The 15,781-nt window shown below is 40.0% G+C and overlaps 2 protein-coding genes across 9 annotated transcripts in view; one reads left to right on the top strand and one right to left on the bottom strand.

The window, feature by feature from the left end:
• The window catches only part of LOC124380131 (cytoplasmic tyrosine-protein kinase BMX-like), a 51,589-nt gene that overhangs the window by 29,594 nt on the left and 6,214 nt on the right, over window positions 1-15,781 (bottom strand). The gene's annotated exons all lie outside the window — the stretch shown is intronic.
• Window positions 756-15,683, top strand: pir (pirin). Its single transcript, XM_046840912.1, is given in 10 exon segments — window positions 756-1,294; window positions 1,393-1,485; window positions 6,840-6,920; window positions 7,518-7,724; window positions 8,632-8,716; window positions 11,535-11,579; window positions 12,856-12,938; window positions 13,030-13,057; window positions 13,060-13,095; window positions 15,354-15,683. Coding segments are annotated over 10 exon segments (873 nt in total). The 5' UTR covers window positions 756-1,198; the 3' UTR covers window positions 15,473-15,683.

Raw genomic sequence — 15,781 nt, 5'->3', positions numbered from 1 at the left:
TCTCCAAAGTGCCAGACACCATAGAATGTGAGCATTTGCCCACCACTCAAGTTGGTTACGATGACGAACTGCAGTCAGGTCGAGACCCCGATGAGGACGACAAGCATGCAGATGAGCTTCCCTGAGACAGTTTCTGACAGTTTCAGCAGAAATTATTTGGTTATGCAAACCGATTGTTGCAGCATCTGTCCGGGTGGCTGGTCACAGACAATCTTGGTGGTGAAGATGCTGGAGGTTGAGGTCCTGGGCTTGTGTGGTTACACGTGGTCTGTGGTTGTGCGGCCGGTAGGATGTACTGCCAAATTCTCTGAAACGCCTTTGGAGACGGCTTTGGAGCAACAGCTCTGGTGAACATTCCTAAAGTCAGCGGATCTGGAAACGAAAGAGTTGAAGATGCTGTGATTTTCTTTAGAAGTGACGAGGATGGACAGGATTAGAAATGAGTTTGTTAGAGGGGCCGTGCTGGTAGAACTTTTTGGTGAGAAAGGCAAATCGGTAGAAGAATTCTGAGGATGAAGCCACCAGGCAGGAGAGAAAGAGGAAGGCCAAGGTTTATGGAGACATGAGGGTGGTTGGTGTGTTTTTTTTTTATTATTATTATTCTTGATCAGCCTCCTAAATAAAAAAATCCTGCTTTCTAAAACAAAACCACACAATTAGGATCTGGCCCTTTAAAAAATTTCCAACCCACGTGACTAGCTGGCCGCTCGCGCGCGCTCTCGCTCTTTTTTACACACGCACACGAGTGCGCCTGCGCATAACATGCCACCTGTCACACCCCTATAGAATGTAAACAAAACAGATAGCGAATCTGATTGCATTGTTTCCGGAAATAAAAAAGGAAAAATTCCACACATTTTCAACTCAAAAACGAAAAAATAGCTATTTAAGACATTTTAGTTATTTGAAAAGAAAGACACAGTCAATTTTATATTCGTTCACAATATGGACAATAACTTTTTGCTGCTTTATGTTAAGTGAAAACAAAAACAAAAAATCCCAAACACTTTCTTAGGACTCGAAATCACGAGTCGATTCAGTATCACGGTAGGGAGTCGACTCTTGTTTTATAATGCCTCGATTTGAAGATTCGGATCAACAGTTGGAGCATCAACTATAAAACTGCTGTCACGGTAGAAGATCAACGCGTTAGAGCAGAAGCTGAACACAGGTTTTGTACCAGGAAAGTGGATCAACCATGACAAAGCCTAGGAAAGTGAGTCAAATGGTTTTAAGTGTTGAGCAATCGGAGGGAGTCGGAGCGCGAGTTCGGAGGAGCATCGGGCGAAAAGAGGTCGGTTTATTACACTTCCACTGACCATGACACATGTCCTGTGTGACACTTAATAAAAAATAATAAAGATCACACAAATTTATCATTTTTTTTCCAAGCTGAGAAACCTAGATCCGTTCCTGATGCTGGATGAGTTCTGTGTCAGAAAACCTGCTGGATTTCCTGATCATCCTCACCGTGGATTTGAGACGGTAAAACCCAAACATCTGATCCATCAGAACATTTCATTTATTGTAATTCTAATAAGCAAATAGTTCTGGATCCTCCAGGTGCTTCCCTGCGTACAGGATAGATGCAGGCTGGTCAGAAGGTCACGTGATCATGCGTAAAATCAATATAAATAATGTTTATGTAGAATGTAGAACTTTTCCAATTCAAGAGACATCTAGGCAAAAACGCCGAATAGAAGATATCAGACGATGCAGTGCTATGCATTACAGAATACACACATACTTAAACTCTTAATTCTATTATAATCTTTAATATTTCTTCCTTCTCACCGTGACTCAGCACCAAATCAGTGTGTCGTTGTTTAGCCACCAGAGGTCGCGCTTGTACAGCTATTTAATTGCCAACACGCAAAGGTCCATGACTCAGCATTTCTAATAAGTTGAGTTTTTATTAAATTTTTATCAGCACAACAAAAAAAAACATGAACCATGTTAAAGGAATCCACAATCAAAACTCTTTTTGTGTTTTGCCCGATTGTTGCATTGGTTGTGAAAAATCACCAAGTCTGCTGAAGCGATTGTAAGTTGCTGTGCATATGCGTAGGCTTTCTACCAAACAGCTCACAGAAAAATGAGGAATATCAGTATAAGTGTACGTGGCAAAAACAACACTGACTATACAATACTATTTGTGCAAAGTATGTGTACACTAATCAATGACCCTCTCCACCAGTTTAATGTCTGACCTTCATTCGCCTGCTTTTTAAAGGTCCAAACTGCTTCATCCTCAGATTCTCTGACCCTTTTGCCTAGCTATTACAACGTGGCCATTGTGGAAGTAACTCGTGTATTTATACACTTGCCCATTTTTCCTAAATCTTAACATGTCAAGTTTGTGAACTCGCCTCAATGCTATAGTCAGCAACGCTTTGACATGAAGCGCGAGTATTTCTGATACTCTTTCATTTCAAATTGTTTCTTTTTTATTATTAACTAAATTCAACACATTTTGAGGCAGAACACTATAATTTTATGCTTAATGTACGTATAGAATATTACATGTATTTTTTAATTATGCATAATTTATATATCGAATTTCTTTTTTATCTTACAATTACACACAATAAAATCTTACTTAGCAACGTAAACCCTACATTTCTGGCTAAATTAATGGTTTAAAGAAGTGACCTGAGATCTCCTGGATGCCAAAAAGTCGTTTCCAGGCCATTCGCAACTAAAACAACAAGACTAAGTGTGATTCATTTTAAAAGCATGCTATGTGTAAACACCCTTGGGCGCTTTATCAGGTACACCCACAATAGAGCTATAAATTATGAACTGTCACTCATTCGGTTCCACTGGAACAACCAAATGCCACTGCGGACCATCATTATCCACTCAACACCTTGACATGATATTGGCATGGACCTTGTTACAGGTATAACAGCATACACATGACCAACCAAATTTATTGGCATACTGTTTGGATAAATGATTTCACATCCCTACCACTAGGGGCAGTGTATCACAGCTATAGTCACATGCATTGAACGTATGACCAGGTGTACACTGTAAATACTTCTGTCATAGATTCATTATTCTTTTTCTTGCTCTACAGGTGCCCAGTTTCCCAAAGCTGTTTTGTAGACCCCAATTATTTCCATTCTATTTTGGAGAATGTGCTCTTTTATATACCAAAGTTCTCTGTAGTCTCTCATGCTAGTCATTGTCATGCTAGTACGAGGTCACAGAGTCACCTCATGTAGATTACCAGCTAAAATCCCGTTGAGGGTTGGTTACAGGAAGTTTTTTTATTATTATTTTTACATGGATTACTGGTCTAATAGTGCTTTGTGAAGTGGTGAAGACTTCAACCACACTCTGCCCAGCTGAGCTTGCATTCCCTCTGCTTAAGTGTTTTCCAAGCTCTAGTCTTATCTAGAATTCTTGCTAGAAAATAGGCATACTTTAGATTTAGATGCATCCCTACTGACCAAAGAGGTGTCAAAGAAAAAACATCTTGAGAAGACATGATAAAGAAGCTATTAGAAGAAACGGTGATTCTCTTGAAAATGTGTAGCAAAAAAGTTTAAAAGGTTTGCATTGAACCTCTGACACAGCAGTTTTCAAAGATGAAGTCAAAATGAAGTGATGTTACTCTGTTTCCAACGAATCACCACAGGATCTAGAGTTCCGTGCCAAGCGTATCAGCTCGGAATGTAAAAAATTTAATGGAGAAAACAGAAAATTCGAGCTTCCAGCTGAGCTTTCCCGAGATATGAGGAGAGAAAGAGAAAGCGCAAAATAGCACTTTGTATCGACTTTGCCAAATGCTTTAAATGTGAATAACCATCTAACACCCTCTACTATTCATGCAACTAAAGCCGCTACGGGGTTAAGGGCCTTACTCAGGGGCCCATGATTGGTAGCTTGGTGTGGCTGAAATTTGAACTCAAACTTTGTAGCCAAAGTCCAATGCCTTAATTAGAGGTTGACCTCTACCAATAGTTGATTGCTGGAACTATCGGCTATCAGCAAAAATCCATACCGATAGTTTTTCTGGCTTCTGGTCCACAGTCATTACAAGAGCGGCCTCTAGAGGCGAATCACTGATGCCATGTGCTGTTTGCTTTACTCGTTAGATGTTGTGCTGCATGGTGAGATACAATTACATTTATTAGTGAATGTATTAATATTTATTTCCTTTGAACACATTTTCATGATTCAGTAGTGTGTTTTTTTTTATCTTTGTAATAAAGTTCAGTACTATTTTACATTGAATATACGTTTTTTTTTTTTAAACAGTATCCATTTAAAAAACCATCGGTTGATTAATCAGTTATTGGCAACTGAAAGCCTTTTTATTGATAACAGAAAAATTGCTCTAGGCTTAATCACTAAGCTTTAAACAGATCTATACAGAGAGAAAGTGAAATACTTTTTCAGTCATTTCTTATTAACCCCAGATCTTCAGTCTTACTATGAGCGGCTTGGAGGGGTGTTGTTAGCCGGCCTCACATGATCCAAAAGCTTTTGGTTTGAAGAGGCGTGTAAATCAAAGTCTTGCCGCCCTGAAGCGGTTTTTGATCTGTGGAATGATTTCGGTCGGATTCTTGTAAATACATTTAGTTGAAAAATCTAATTCGAGTTCCCTTGGTGCAACTATTTTGCCGCCGGTTGGTTTCAAGTTTTGGTTGAGTGGAATTCATTCTTGTTGCACATGTCTTGGAAATGAAAGAGCATAAAGAGAGAAAAGAAAAAAAGCCCTTTATAAAAAGAGAGATTTCCTCAGCATACCACAGAGGTCGGCCGAAACTGACAGCTAGATTGGATCGGGCTTGTTATTTTCTGTCCTTGAATAATGTCATCAAGTGGCAGTGATATATTAAAAACATTAATGAATATACGAAACATTTACAAACAAAGCACGCTTCTACCTCAAGCAATGCACTGTATTGAGATGTCTCGGTCATCTCCCGGTTCAAACTACATCTACCAGCCTCAAAATAAGTCTTTAGATAGAAATAGTAATCTTTGGGGACACATCGGTTTAATAATGTAAATCGAAATATGAATAAGCCCACAGGAAGCGCTTAGCTAGAAAGCGTTTTATACCGCTTTTGTAGCTTGTATCGCGAGAGCGGCCTCTAGAGGCGAATCACTGCCACCACGTGCTGTTTGTTTTTCCACGTATTATATTTACTATTTATAAATCATAGTTTATTCATTATATAGCTATTGATTAATATAATGAATATATTCAAATAAATGTGTAATTAGCACATCATAAATCAGGACCATTTATTATTATTTTTTTTTTATTAAATAAAGTTCAGTACTACTACCGTGTTACATTTCATATTTTTAATTCAGTATCCATTTTTAAAAACTTTCGTTTAATTAAACGGTTATTGACAAGCACGATCCGATCTAGCTATCAGTTTCAGTCGACCTCTGTGGTATGCTAAGGAAATCTCTTTTTTTTGAAGGGCTTTTTTCCTTTTAAAAGTGTGCTTTATGTGCCTTTTTGTAAAATGCAGTACTAAAGTTTAGTAGTAATAAAATAGAAATGTCAATTTTTTTATTAACATAAGGTCTTTTTGCACCAAATTATAGAGAGTAGTATCGGTAACAGTATTGATAAGTACAGGTATTGATATCGATAAAATGTAAACCACCCCCATCCCTACTTACTAGTGTGTAGTGGTGTCCTACAATAATAAAGGGTGTTAAGACCCCTAAGCTGCTTGGTATAAATGTATTTAAACTTTTTTGTCCATTTCCAAATCTGTAATCGCAATAAAGATTGAGTATAATGTTTGTTCCAAATTGTGCGTAAATTCTGCGCCCTCTTCTGGAATTTTCAGTCACCTGCTTTAATGCTTCTTTGTAAAGAGAAAGTTAAGGTTCTCCAAAGTTCTCATTCCTACCGCTATAGGTTTCCTCATAAAACCTTCTAAAATTCTCCTAGGAGGACAAGCTTAAGGGTTTAAGACTGAATAAACCAGTGCTTTTGGCACCATTCCCATGATGCCTCAGCAAAACAGGTGCGTTTCCTCACGAATAGACACATGACCAGTTACTCACAGCTGCGTTCAGAGATCGCAGGCTGCTCTCAGGCTTCAGGTCAGCGGGCGTACAGGGGGAAGAAATAAAAGAGGTGGACTTTTGTCCTCGTCTCCCAGCGATCCTTCCTGTAATGCAAGCTGTTTGCTATTCAGTTATTTAACACGATCAAACAGTTTCCTGAGGTGATATTTATTTTCCAAATGTGTTCTTTGGTTTCATGTCAAATCTGAGCTTTTTTTTTGGTCCTTTCTTTTGGTCTTTTTCCACCGAAACAGAATGAATTTGCTCATTCGCCAAGGACCCAGTCAGCAAGAAATAAACGATTTTCCCCTCAGTATTTATTGCACAAGTCGTTCTCTTTACAAAGCAGAATTAATTTCTCGGAAATAGGAAACGCGTTCTTTCTGAGGATACAAGATTCTGAATGTGTGTGCAGATTAATGATGTTACATCATATACATTTTATGGACAAAACTATTGGGACACCTGACTCTTCCAGCCAAATGTGGTTCTTCCCCAAGGTGTTACAGCAAAGTTAAAGACACACAACTGTATAGGATGTTGCTGGATTCGGTAGTATTACATTTTTCCTTCACTTGGGAGACAGTTCCTATGTGCACAAAGCCAGCACTATAGGAGGTAAAAGATATGCTTTACATGGGCTGATCTCCACAAATCTCCAAAATCTAGTGGAACTAGAAATCTTCCTAGAATAGTGAAGGTTCTTATAAAAGCAAACGCGGACTAAATGTAGAGGGATGTTCTTCATATATTGTATAAAAAAGAATGTTTCTTTTTCTGCACAGGTAACGTACCTTCTAAGTGGCTCATCAGCTCATGAGGACTTTTGTGGACACTATGGAAAACTGGAGGCTGGGGATTTGCAGGTAGACCTTACAATAAAACCTGCATATCAATGGAGTGATCATACTTGTGGAACAGTTTCCATCATTCAAATGTTGTAAAGCTGTCTTTTTCTGATTCGGGGGACAGTATAGATACGTGATATATATCTGTACCCCGCAGAGCATATTTCTAACGTCTGCTCTGATTTAGCAGCACTCGGTTAACCGCACTACCAGAGGTTATGAAAGCTGCTGACAGTGTTTCACTCCATAACTCACATCACAGTGTAGCGCGTTCAGGTCTGAGAGCACGGATGGAAATTTCCATCGCGGAACGGAGAAACGAGAGAGACGGACCCCCAAGGGGCGCATTAAGCCGCGGTAGTAAAAATGTCGCGGTTTATTTTTACAACGAATCGAATTAAAGTTTACTTGAGGTCACTTGAGCTTTTTTCTTTTTTTTTTTGGGAGAAAACTTGAACATGTTGAATTTCTTAATTTTTGAACTCACTCTCTTTAAAGTTTGCCTCATAGAGAATAGAAATGGCCACAGTACAAAACTTTGTGGTACTCCGTATAAAACATGACAAATTGGGATTACTCAAGTTTGCTGAAATGTGTTTGTGTGCGTCTCGGCAGTGGATGACCGCAGGACGAGGTGTGGTTCATGCGGAGATGCCGCTATCCGACGAGCCGATGCGTGGCCTTCAGCTTTGGGTGAACCTGCGAAAAGCTGATAAAATGGTGGAACCCCAGTACCAGGAGTTGAAGAGCCAACAGATACCCAAGCCTAGCAAAGATGGCGTGACTGTGGCGGTCATTTCAGGAGAAGCACTCGGGGTCAAGGTGAGCATCCGATAGTGGTTCACGACTGTATAAAGTTACAATGCCTAAAATGGGAAAACTTCACCCTGACATTCAGTTTCACTCGGAAACCCTCGTGTTTCTCTGGAAATTGCAGGCGTAAGGATATCATCAGTCGGCTCCCCCTCTTTATCGGACAAAAGCAGGAAATTGGGAACAGATTTTAAGGGGGTGGAAGTAGGGTTTTAATGTTGTAAATGAGAATTGCGGCTGAGTCTAGGCTACCCCGGGGTAGAAACGAGTGGAAGTGACCCAGGACTCGAACTAAATTAGGTCAGTCAAACAGCCAAGTGTTGCCTGAAACCAGACGCTCGCTGTTGTTCTTTTCAATAACATCTGTTACAAAATAGCACACTGTTTAAAATGTTTAGACTGGAAGACCATTAAAAGTATCTCTGGAGCATTGGAGCAATATTACATATAACAGAATAGAACAATTTTACATATTACATCAAAATGCAAATATAAATATAAAAATAAATAAAAAAAAATCATACTAAAAATATAAAAATGAATTTTAGATTACTCTGAAAAATAAATAAAACATTTAAACACACTCTATGGTGTTTTCTTAATGTATTAGTTTAAATTGATCCCAAACTTTTTTTGGAGAAAAAAAAAAAAAATCTCGCAATTACGAGTTTATTTCCTGTAATTGTGCCTTTTTTTTCTTGTAATTCTGACTTCGTTCCTTTTAAGTCTAAACAATTGTTGGGGGGAAAACATTAATAATTAAACTGTCCCAAATACACAAATAGATGTGATGGATGAATGGATGGATAGCTAGATAGATGGATGGACGTTTATAATTTATACACATTACACAAAATGTATTTTAAACAGTCTATTTATATGTTTTCTTTTCTTTCTATTTTTCTTTTATTTTTAGTCAAAAATCTACACCAGAACTCCAACTTTATATCTTGACTTCCGTCTCAGCGAGGGTGCGAAACACGTGCAGCCAATCCCCTCGGGTAAGAATCGTCCGTCTGTACCGCTAGAACTCAATGAACAAGCTACAACAGCGCCTGTGGTGTTTGGGGCCTAATATCCCCATCAAGCACTGGCAATAAATACAGATCTGGTGAAAGTGGTGCCAGCTGTTCCCGATTCACAGATGTCTATTTAGGATGACTGTTGTAAAGCTTTGGCTGAGCAACGGGATAAAAAATGTAGACATGAGGAAGCTTTTAACATGGTTACATTTCTGAAATCGCGCTCGCTCTCACATAACGATTAGCGTGACCGCGAAAACACCGCCGGCCCCAACTTTCGCTTCGAATAGACAACACAAACATCTTCCTCGTGTCGCGAACCCGGTCAAAACAGTGTTTCCACAAAGACGTCAGATCGGCTTGTACTACAATTCGGTATTGACCCAGCCACAAACGTTTCCAGTATTTGGATCAGACGAGTCTGCTTGCTGACGATCAGATGCAATACCGCTGGATGGCCTTTTTTTTTTTTTTTTGGTGAAAACGACTCTTCTGCACGACAGCGTCTTCATTTAGACAAAAGCAGCGGTAAGGAAATTACTAGGTGTGTTTTTTTGTTTTTCATTATCCTCTGGAATTTCCACAGTATTCACGCTAAAAGTGGACGTTCCATCCTGAAGGTCATTCAAAGAGGAGCATTCACGAAAGTCTGGAAAATGATTCACATTCGGCTCCAGTAAATAAAACCTCTTGTATATTAAGGGGTCAGAATGAACAGAATTAACATTGGCTCCAAAAATGTAATGGCGCCATTCAGGTGTGTTTGCAAAAGGAAGGATGCACCAAATACTAAATGCAGAGCTGCAAATAACGGCTCTGCATGAGGGAGATCAGAGGAACAGGATGGATTTTGGCGACTCATACAATATAATCACTATTTACAACTGTGGTGAGAACTTCTCTGGGCTACATGATTGTAATCTATTGTTGAAAATCTGTTGATTTCCAATCAGGAGAATGTGTATGTTTCCATCCACTCAGCTTGTTATCTCAAGACTAGACTACATCAACTTATTGGAGCTCAGCAGCTGATCCAGAATTGGATCTTCCTAAGTTCTTCCACACCAGACCTTTACTATGCTCCTTCCACTGACTTTCTGTAGCTGCCCGTTTTGGAGACAAGGTGAGAAAGGCGAGATTGGGATGGTTTGGACTTGTGCAGAGGAGGGACATGGGGTATATCGGTGGGAGAATGCGAGATGGAGCCACCAGGAAGGAGAGAAGGAGATTATGGGGACGAATGATCCGCTGTGGCGCCCCCAAATGGGAGAAGCCGAAAGAAGTAGTAGTGTCCCAATTACCAAGCATCAGAACGTATTTATTGTTATAGTCTATAAATGTAAGAGTCGTTTACATTTAAAATATTACCTTTTTATTCATAATAAAAAAAAGCCAACTCTCTTTCCTCTTTGGCACAAACAACTAACTTCTCCTGATTTGGCCCACCCCTATCTCATGTTCATGGTCATTACCTTGAAAACTCGTTCGAGAACAATATTCCATGGCCGTTTCTTTGTGGACAGGTGGTGACTTACTCTGACGCTGGCACTAGTTGTGGTAAGTATGCGCTCAGATCCCTCATCTTGGCCGACTGGAATGGAACCCAGTGTGCTATTGTAGTGTATATAGTGTGTAGATTAGCTGAAGAACAGTGCGTAGAGCTTTATGGAATGGGTTTCCATGGTCGAGCAGCTGCATTTCAAGCCTTACATCAAGTGCAATGCAAAAACATCTAGAGGAGTGGCGAATCACGCTTCACTGCCTGGCAATCCGAAGGACGAATCTGGGTTTGGCGGTTTGGCTGACTGCATTGTGCCAAGTGTAAAGTTTGGTGGACGGGGGATTATGATGTGAGGTTGTTTTTCAAGAGTTGGGCTCCTTAGTTCCAGTGAAAGGAACTCTTAATGCTTCAGCGTACCAAGACATTTTAGACAATTTCATGCTTCCGACTTTGTGGGAACAGTTTGGGGACGACCCGTTCCTGTTCCAACATCACTGCTCAACAGTGCACAAAGCAAGATCTGTAAAGACATGGATGAGTGAGTTTGATGTGGAAAAACTTGACTGGCCTGCAAAGAGTCCTGACCCTCAACTCGATAGAACACGACGATTAATTAGAGCGGAGACTGCTATCCAGGCCTTCTCGTCCAACACCAGTGTCTGACCTCACAAATGCGCTTCTGAAAGAACGCTCAAAAATTCCCATTAACACACTCCTAAATCTTGTGGAAAGCCTTTTCGGGAGAGTTAAAGCTGCAAAGGGTGGGCCAACAGCATATTAAGTGCTGTTGCCACATGATGCCACATGCATGAATAAAGATCACTGGCATTTGTCTGATCCTCAGTAGGAGATGCGAATTAAGCTTTTAATGCCCACTAGGAACCACAAGTGTTAAACAGAAGACCTTCTATTGCTTGACATGAGCAATTTAACCCTCCCCCAACACCCCTATTGTTACCTTACAGGATAGTTCAAATTAAAGATCCATTTTAATGCTTCAAATACCTTGATTGTGTCAGAAACAGTGTTAAGGCCATGCTTTCATACTTATACCACGGAGAAGCAACAGATTTAATAGTATGAGTGCATTAATAAGATCGAGTGTATATTCTTGTAGAAGTTATGAGGCTGTTCGGGGAATGGCTCCCATGCATGCACACGAAACCTCAGAGAATGGTCTGAATGAAAATGCATTATAATGCATTAAATGCATGAAAATGCATTATGCACACTCAGCACTTCTATATATATATTATATGTTGGAAATCTATAATCGTATTCTGTTGTGCTAAATAGGTTGGACGGCTTTTATCTACACGCTCTCGGGAATTGTACACACCGGTAAGTACAAACTTCCTTTCACATGCACACACAAGAAAGCTTTTGTATAAAAATCACAACATACAGTAGTGTTTATTTTTTTTTTTTTTTTAAAACAACCTCACAATCCCGACTCTTTAGAATCGTCTCGTCTTCCCTGCAAACATTGAGTATATCTTGATTTCCACTTGGACCTACGAGGGTTTCCTCTGTGATCTCACTCCAACGGCAACAGCGCACACCCCTGGCCTGAGGAGCAGTTACTATAGCACTGTTTGAAGTGTTGATTTATTGAGGCGCTTTTGATGAATTCCAGGTTGAGGGGGTGGATTTTCGACACGGTCATTAGTTGATGAATTTTTCCAAGCTGGAGAGTACACGGAGACGTTTCGCGGGGGAAAAAACGCGAGGCTCTCGAGCCCAGGCCAGTTGCATCACGTCTTTATATCGCACAATTAACGCACTTATCAGGTTTTCAGTTTCTGTGCAATGTTTTCCATTTGTCAGATTATAAACGTGTATAGGAAATGTTTTTTTTTTCTTTAATCTCGTCGTCACGGTCATAATTCAGCCAAACTTTATAATGAACAAGGAGGAAAAAGTGCAAAGCTCTGCTAAAACCTCCAAGGAACGTGTTGAGGTGAATAGCACATTTATGTTTTTTGAGGTTTTTTTTTTTTTTTTTGGGAGTGTATGTTCCTACTTTTTTTATTTTTTTTTTATCAGCTCCAAATTAAAATGGGGGAGAGAACGAAAACATTAAGTCTTGCACATGAAACATTCTGCTTGGATCACTGACGAACGCGGGAAATCTTCCAATTAAACGTTATCTGATCGCAAATATTGACTCGTTTCGAGTGTTTCAACTAATTCCGAGCAAATCTCAGAGGTTATCTCCGACTGACATAAAAGCGTTGTACGTTTGCTCCTTCGAGTATAAGTTGTTGACTGTATAATTAACATAATTGTTAGCAGATGATTTGGAATTGAGAAGAAGGAGAAGTAAAGAAAAAAATATTCGACATTCAAGTTGAAACCACCGCGTTACCATTTAGCGCAAAACAAGTCGAGCAGCTGTGTTGGATGAAGGCATCCACAACAATCATTCAGCATCTGAAAAATGAGTAAAGCTATGAATCAAAGGGAAGGCAAAATATTTTTATTTTCCTCCCCAGACGTTCTTCTAAACCACCGCACAAAAGACCTGTTTCCAGAGGAATTGTCGGTCATCGCTTGCCAGTTATTAACGACAAGTTGTGTAATTCTGTGTTTTCAGTGTTGTTCTTGCGTTTGTTAGGGCCGGAAGGAGACCAAAAGAAAGTCGAACCTCACCACACTGTGGTTTTTGAGGATGGTGACTGTATTCAAGTGAAAAATAAGGTACAAAAAGCCTCTCTTTTTTGCGCCTTTAGTTTCATTTACACTGTATTTTAATTTGTTTAACAGATGAAATATTTTGTGTTGTTGCCAGGGAGTCGAGGAGGCACACTTTGCTCTGATGGCGGAGAACCTATCAATGAACCAGTGGTGAAGCATGGTACACACGGCCTACGCAGTTACATTTCCACCAATCAGCAGTGACTTACAATTAGCTCATATATACAGCTGAGCAGTTGAGGGTTAAGGGCCCAGTGGTAGCAGCTTGGTGATGGTAGTATTTAAACTCATGACCTGATCAGAAATCCAACATCTTAACCACTGAGCAACCCCTTCCCCAAATATAAACTATTTGTGTACTGTGGTCACAGAATCGGTTTGGAGAAATGTCTTTGAATTTAATTAGTTTTTATTTGTATAGCGCTTTTAACAATGAACATTGTCTCAAAGCAGCTTTACGCAGACAACGTGGTGATAAAAAAATGAATATTTTGTGTATAAGTGTAAGTTTGTCCCTGATGAGCGAGCCTGTGGCAAGGAAAAACTCCCCAAGATGGCATCAGGAAGAAACCTTGAGAAAACCCATACTCATCTGGGTTGCACCGAATGTCCATTTATTACAGATAAACAATGGTGCAGTGATGGTGATCAGAAACAAACCATAGTCATAAGTCATTGTAGCAGACTGTTGACATTATCTACAATCATTTTCCTATTGGCTCTACAGTCCACGATCTTCGGTTTGAAATAAGATGTACACCGATCAAGTAAACCGGGTGAAGTGAATAACACTGATTATCTCTTCATTGTGGCACCTGTTAGCGGGTGGGAAATATTTATTTGGCCGCAAATGAACAGTTTGTCCTCAAAGAAGGAAAAATGGCCGAAGGGAATTGAGCAAATTTGACAAATTGTGAAGTCTAGACGACTCCAAAACCACAGTGGGATGTTTCCTGGTCTGCAGTGCTCAGAATCTATCAAAAGTGGTCCAAGAAAGGAATAGTGGCGAACGATCGAAAGGTCAGGACTGTTTTGGCAGCAAAAGGGAAACAAACACAATATTAGGCAGGTGTTCACAATAATGTGCCTAAACGGTGGCTGTTAAATTATCAAAAATTATCACCTGATCACACACATCAAAATGTTTTTTTAACACCAGAATAGTCATAGATAGGCTATAGAGTCATAGATGAGCACCTACAGGAGGGTCAAGAAATCATTTGGATTGACCTGTGAAACATAGTGCAGTGATACATTATATTTACAAAAGTATTGAGACACCTGGCTTTTCCAGCCACATGTGATTCACACAATTGTCTTTGGATCCCCTTCACATGAACTAGGAGACCCCAAACCTGTTCCAGCATGACAATGTGCACAAAGCCTGCTGCATGAAGATATGGTGTACATGATTTCGACTTGAAGTGGTCCGCTATATATGAGGCCAACCCTACTAAGACACTCGGGGCTGGATGAGCACAAATCTTCATTTACATTTGCGACATTTAGCAGGCGCTCTTATCCAGAGCGATGTACAAAAGTGCCTCAAGCAATGAATAAATCTACACTGGTACACAAGATTACAAACGTAATATGAATATAACTCTTGAATTCTACAACGCAAACTTGGAAAGTGCTAATTTAAGTGTTTCAGGAAAAGGTAGGTCTTCAACCGTCGCTTTAAGATAGTTGGGGACTTTGCTGTAAGGACATCTAGGGGAAGTTCATTCCACCACCTTGGTGCCAGAACAGAGAAGAGCCTTGAAGTATACTTACCTCTCATTCTGAGAGAAGGTGGTACCAGTCGAGCAGTGCTGGAGGATCTCAGACAGCGTGGTGCAGTGTGAGATGTGATGAGGTCTCTGAGGTAAGATGGTCCATTTTTGGCCTTGTAGGCAAGCATCAGTGTTTTGAATCTGCTATGTGCAGCTACTGGAAGCCAGTGAAGGAGCGCAGCAGTGGGGTGGTGTGGAGAACTTGGGCAGATTGAACACAAGTCGTGCCCAAGTTCTGGACCAGCGCCATCTTACCTCAAAGACCTCATCACATCTCGCACTGCTCAACTGGTACCACCTTCTCTTCACATACGCACTCCAAAAATCCAGTGGAACATCTTTCCAGAAGAGTGGAGATCATTATTAACAGCTAGAAATTGGGGACTAAATATTGCAAAAAAGGGATGTCCTTGGGATAGCTTGGTATTCTGTTAACGACTGAACCCTGATAGAATTTTGATCGGATATTTAAAAATGGAATCACCCTGGCAGAATCTCTACAAATAATCTGGTGTCCGTGAAGAAAGAATCAATAGCTAAGGCGTTCAACAATTCCAAATGCTTACTGTTTTTTTAAATCCAGTGTGCTAAGCAAACCGTGGCTTGAAGTTTAATCTTTTGCATCTGTGTCCTTCGATTATAGGCCCATTTGTCATGAACTCTGACGAGGAGATCGAGCAAACCATTGCGGACTACCGAACGTGCACAAATGGATTCGAGAGAGCAAAACACTGGCAATCGAAAATAGGTGGAACAATGTAAATGTTTGAATGAATGAATTCCAATTTCATATATATATATATATATATATATTCTACTGAAATATTTAAATATTATCCACTCTATAAGCTGCACTTACTGACTTTTTCCAATGAAGGCTGATTGGATTTAATTGTTCATTGTATGTTTTTAGAGTGACCTTTTCTGCCACTAAAAGCACCTTATACAACCCATTAAAAAAGTACTGAAAGCACGTCCCGTCGTCGTGTTGTATTTCCAATTCGTTTACTGAAACTCAGATGATGTGACGAACACACACATGCATATACATGTGAAGCAATGACTCAGCTT

The sequence above is a fragment of the Silurus meridionalis genome, chromosome 26 (genome assembly GCF_014805685.1).
Source record: "Silurus meridionalis isolate SWU-2019-XX chromosome 26, ASM1480568v1, whole genome shotgun sequence".
NCBI lineage: Eukaryota > Metazoa > Chordata > Actinopteri > Siluriformes > Siluridae > Silurus > Silurus meridionalis.
Note: the sequence above shows the minus strand (reverse complement) of the source record. Positions and strands in the feature narration are given on the sequence as shown.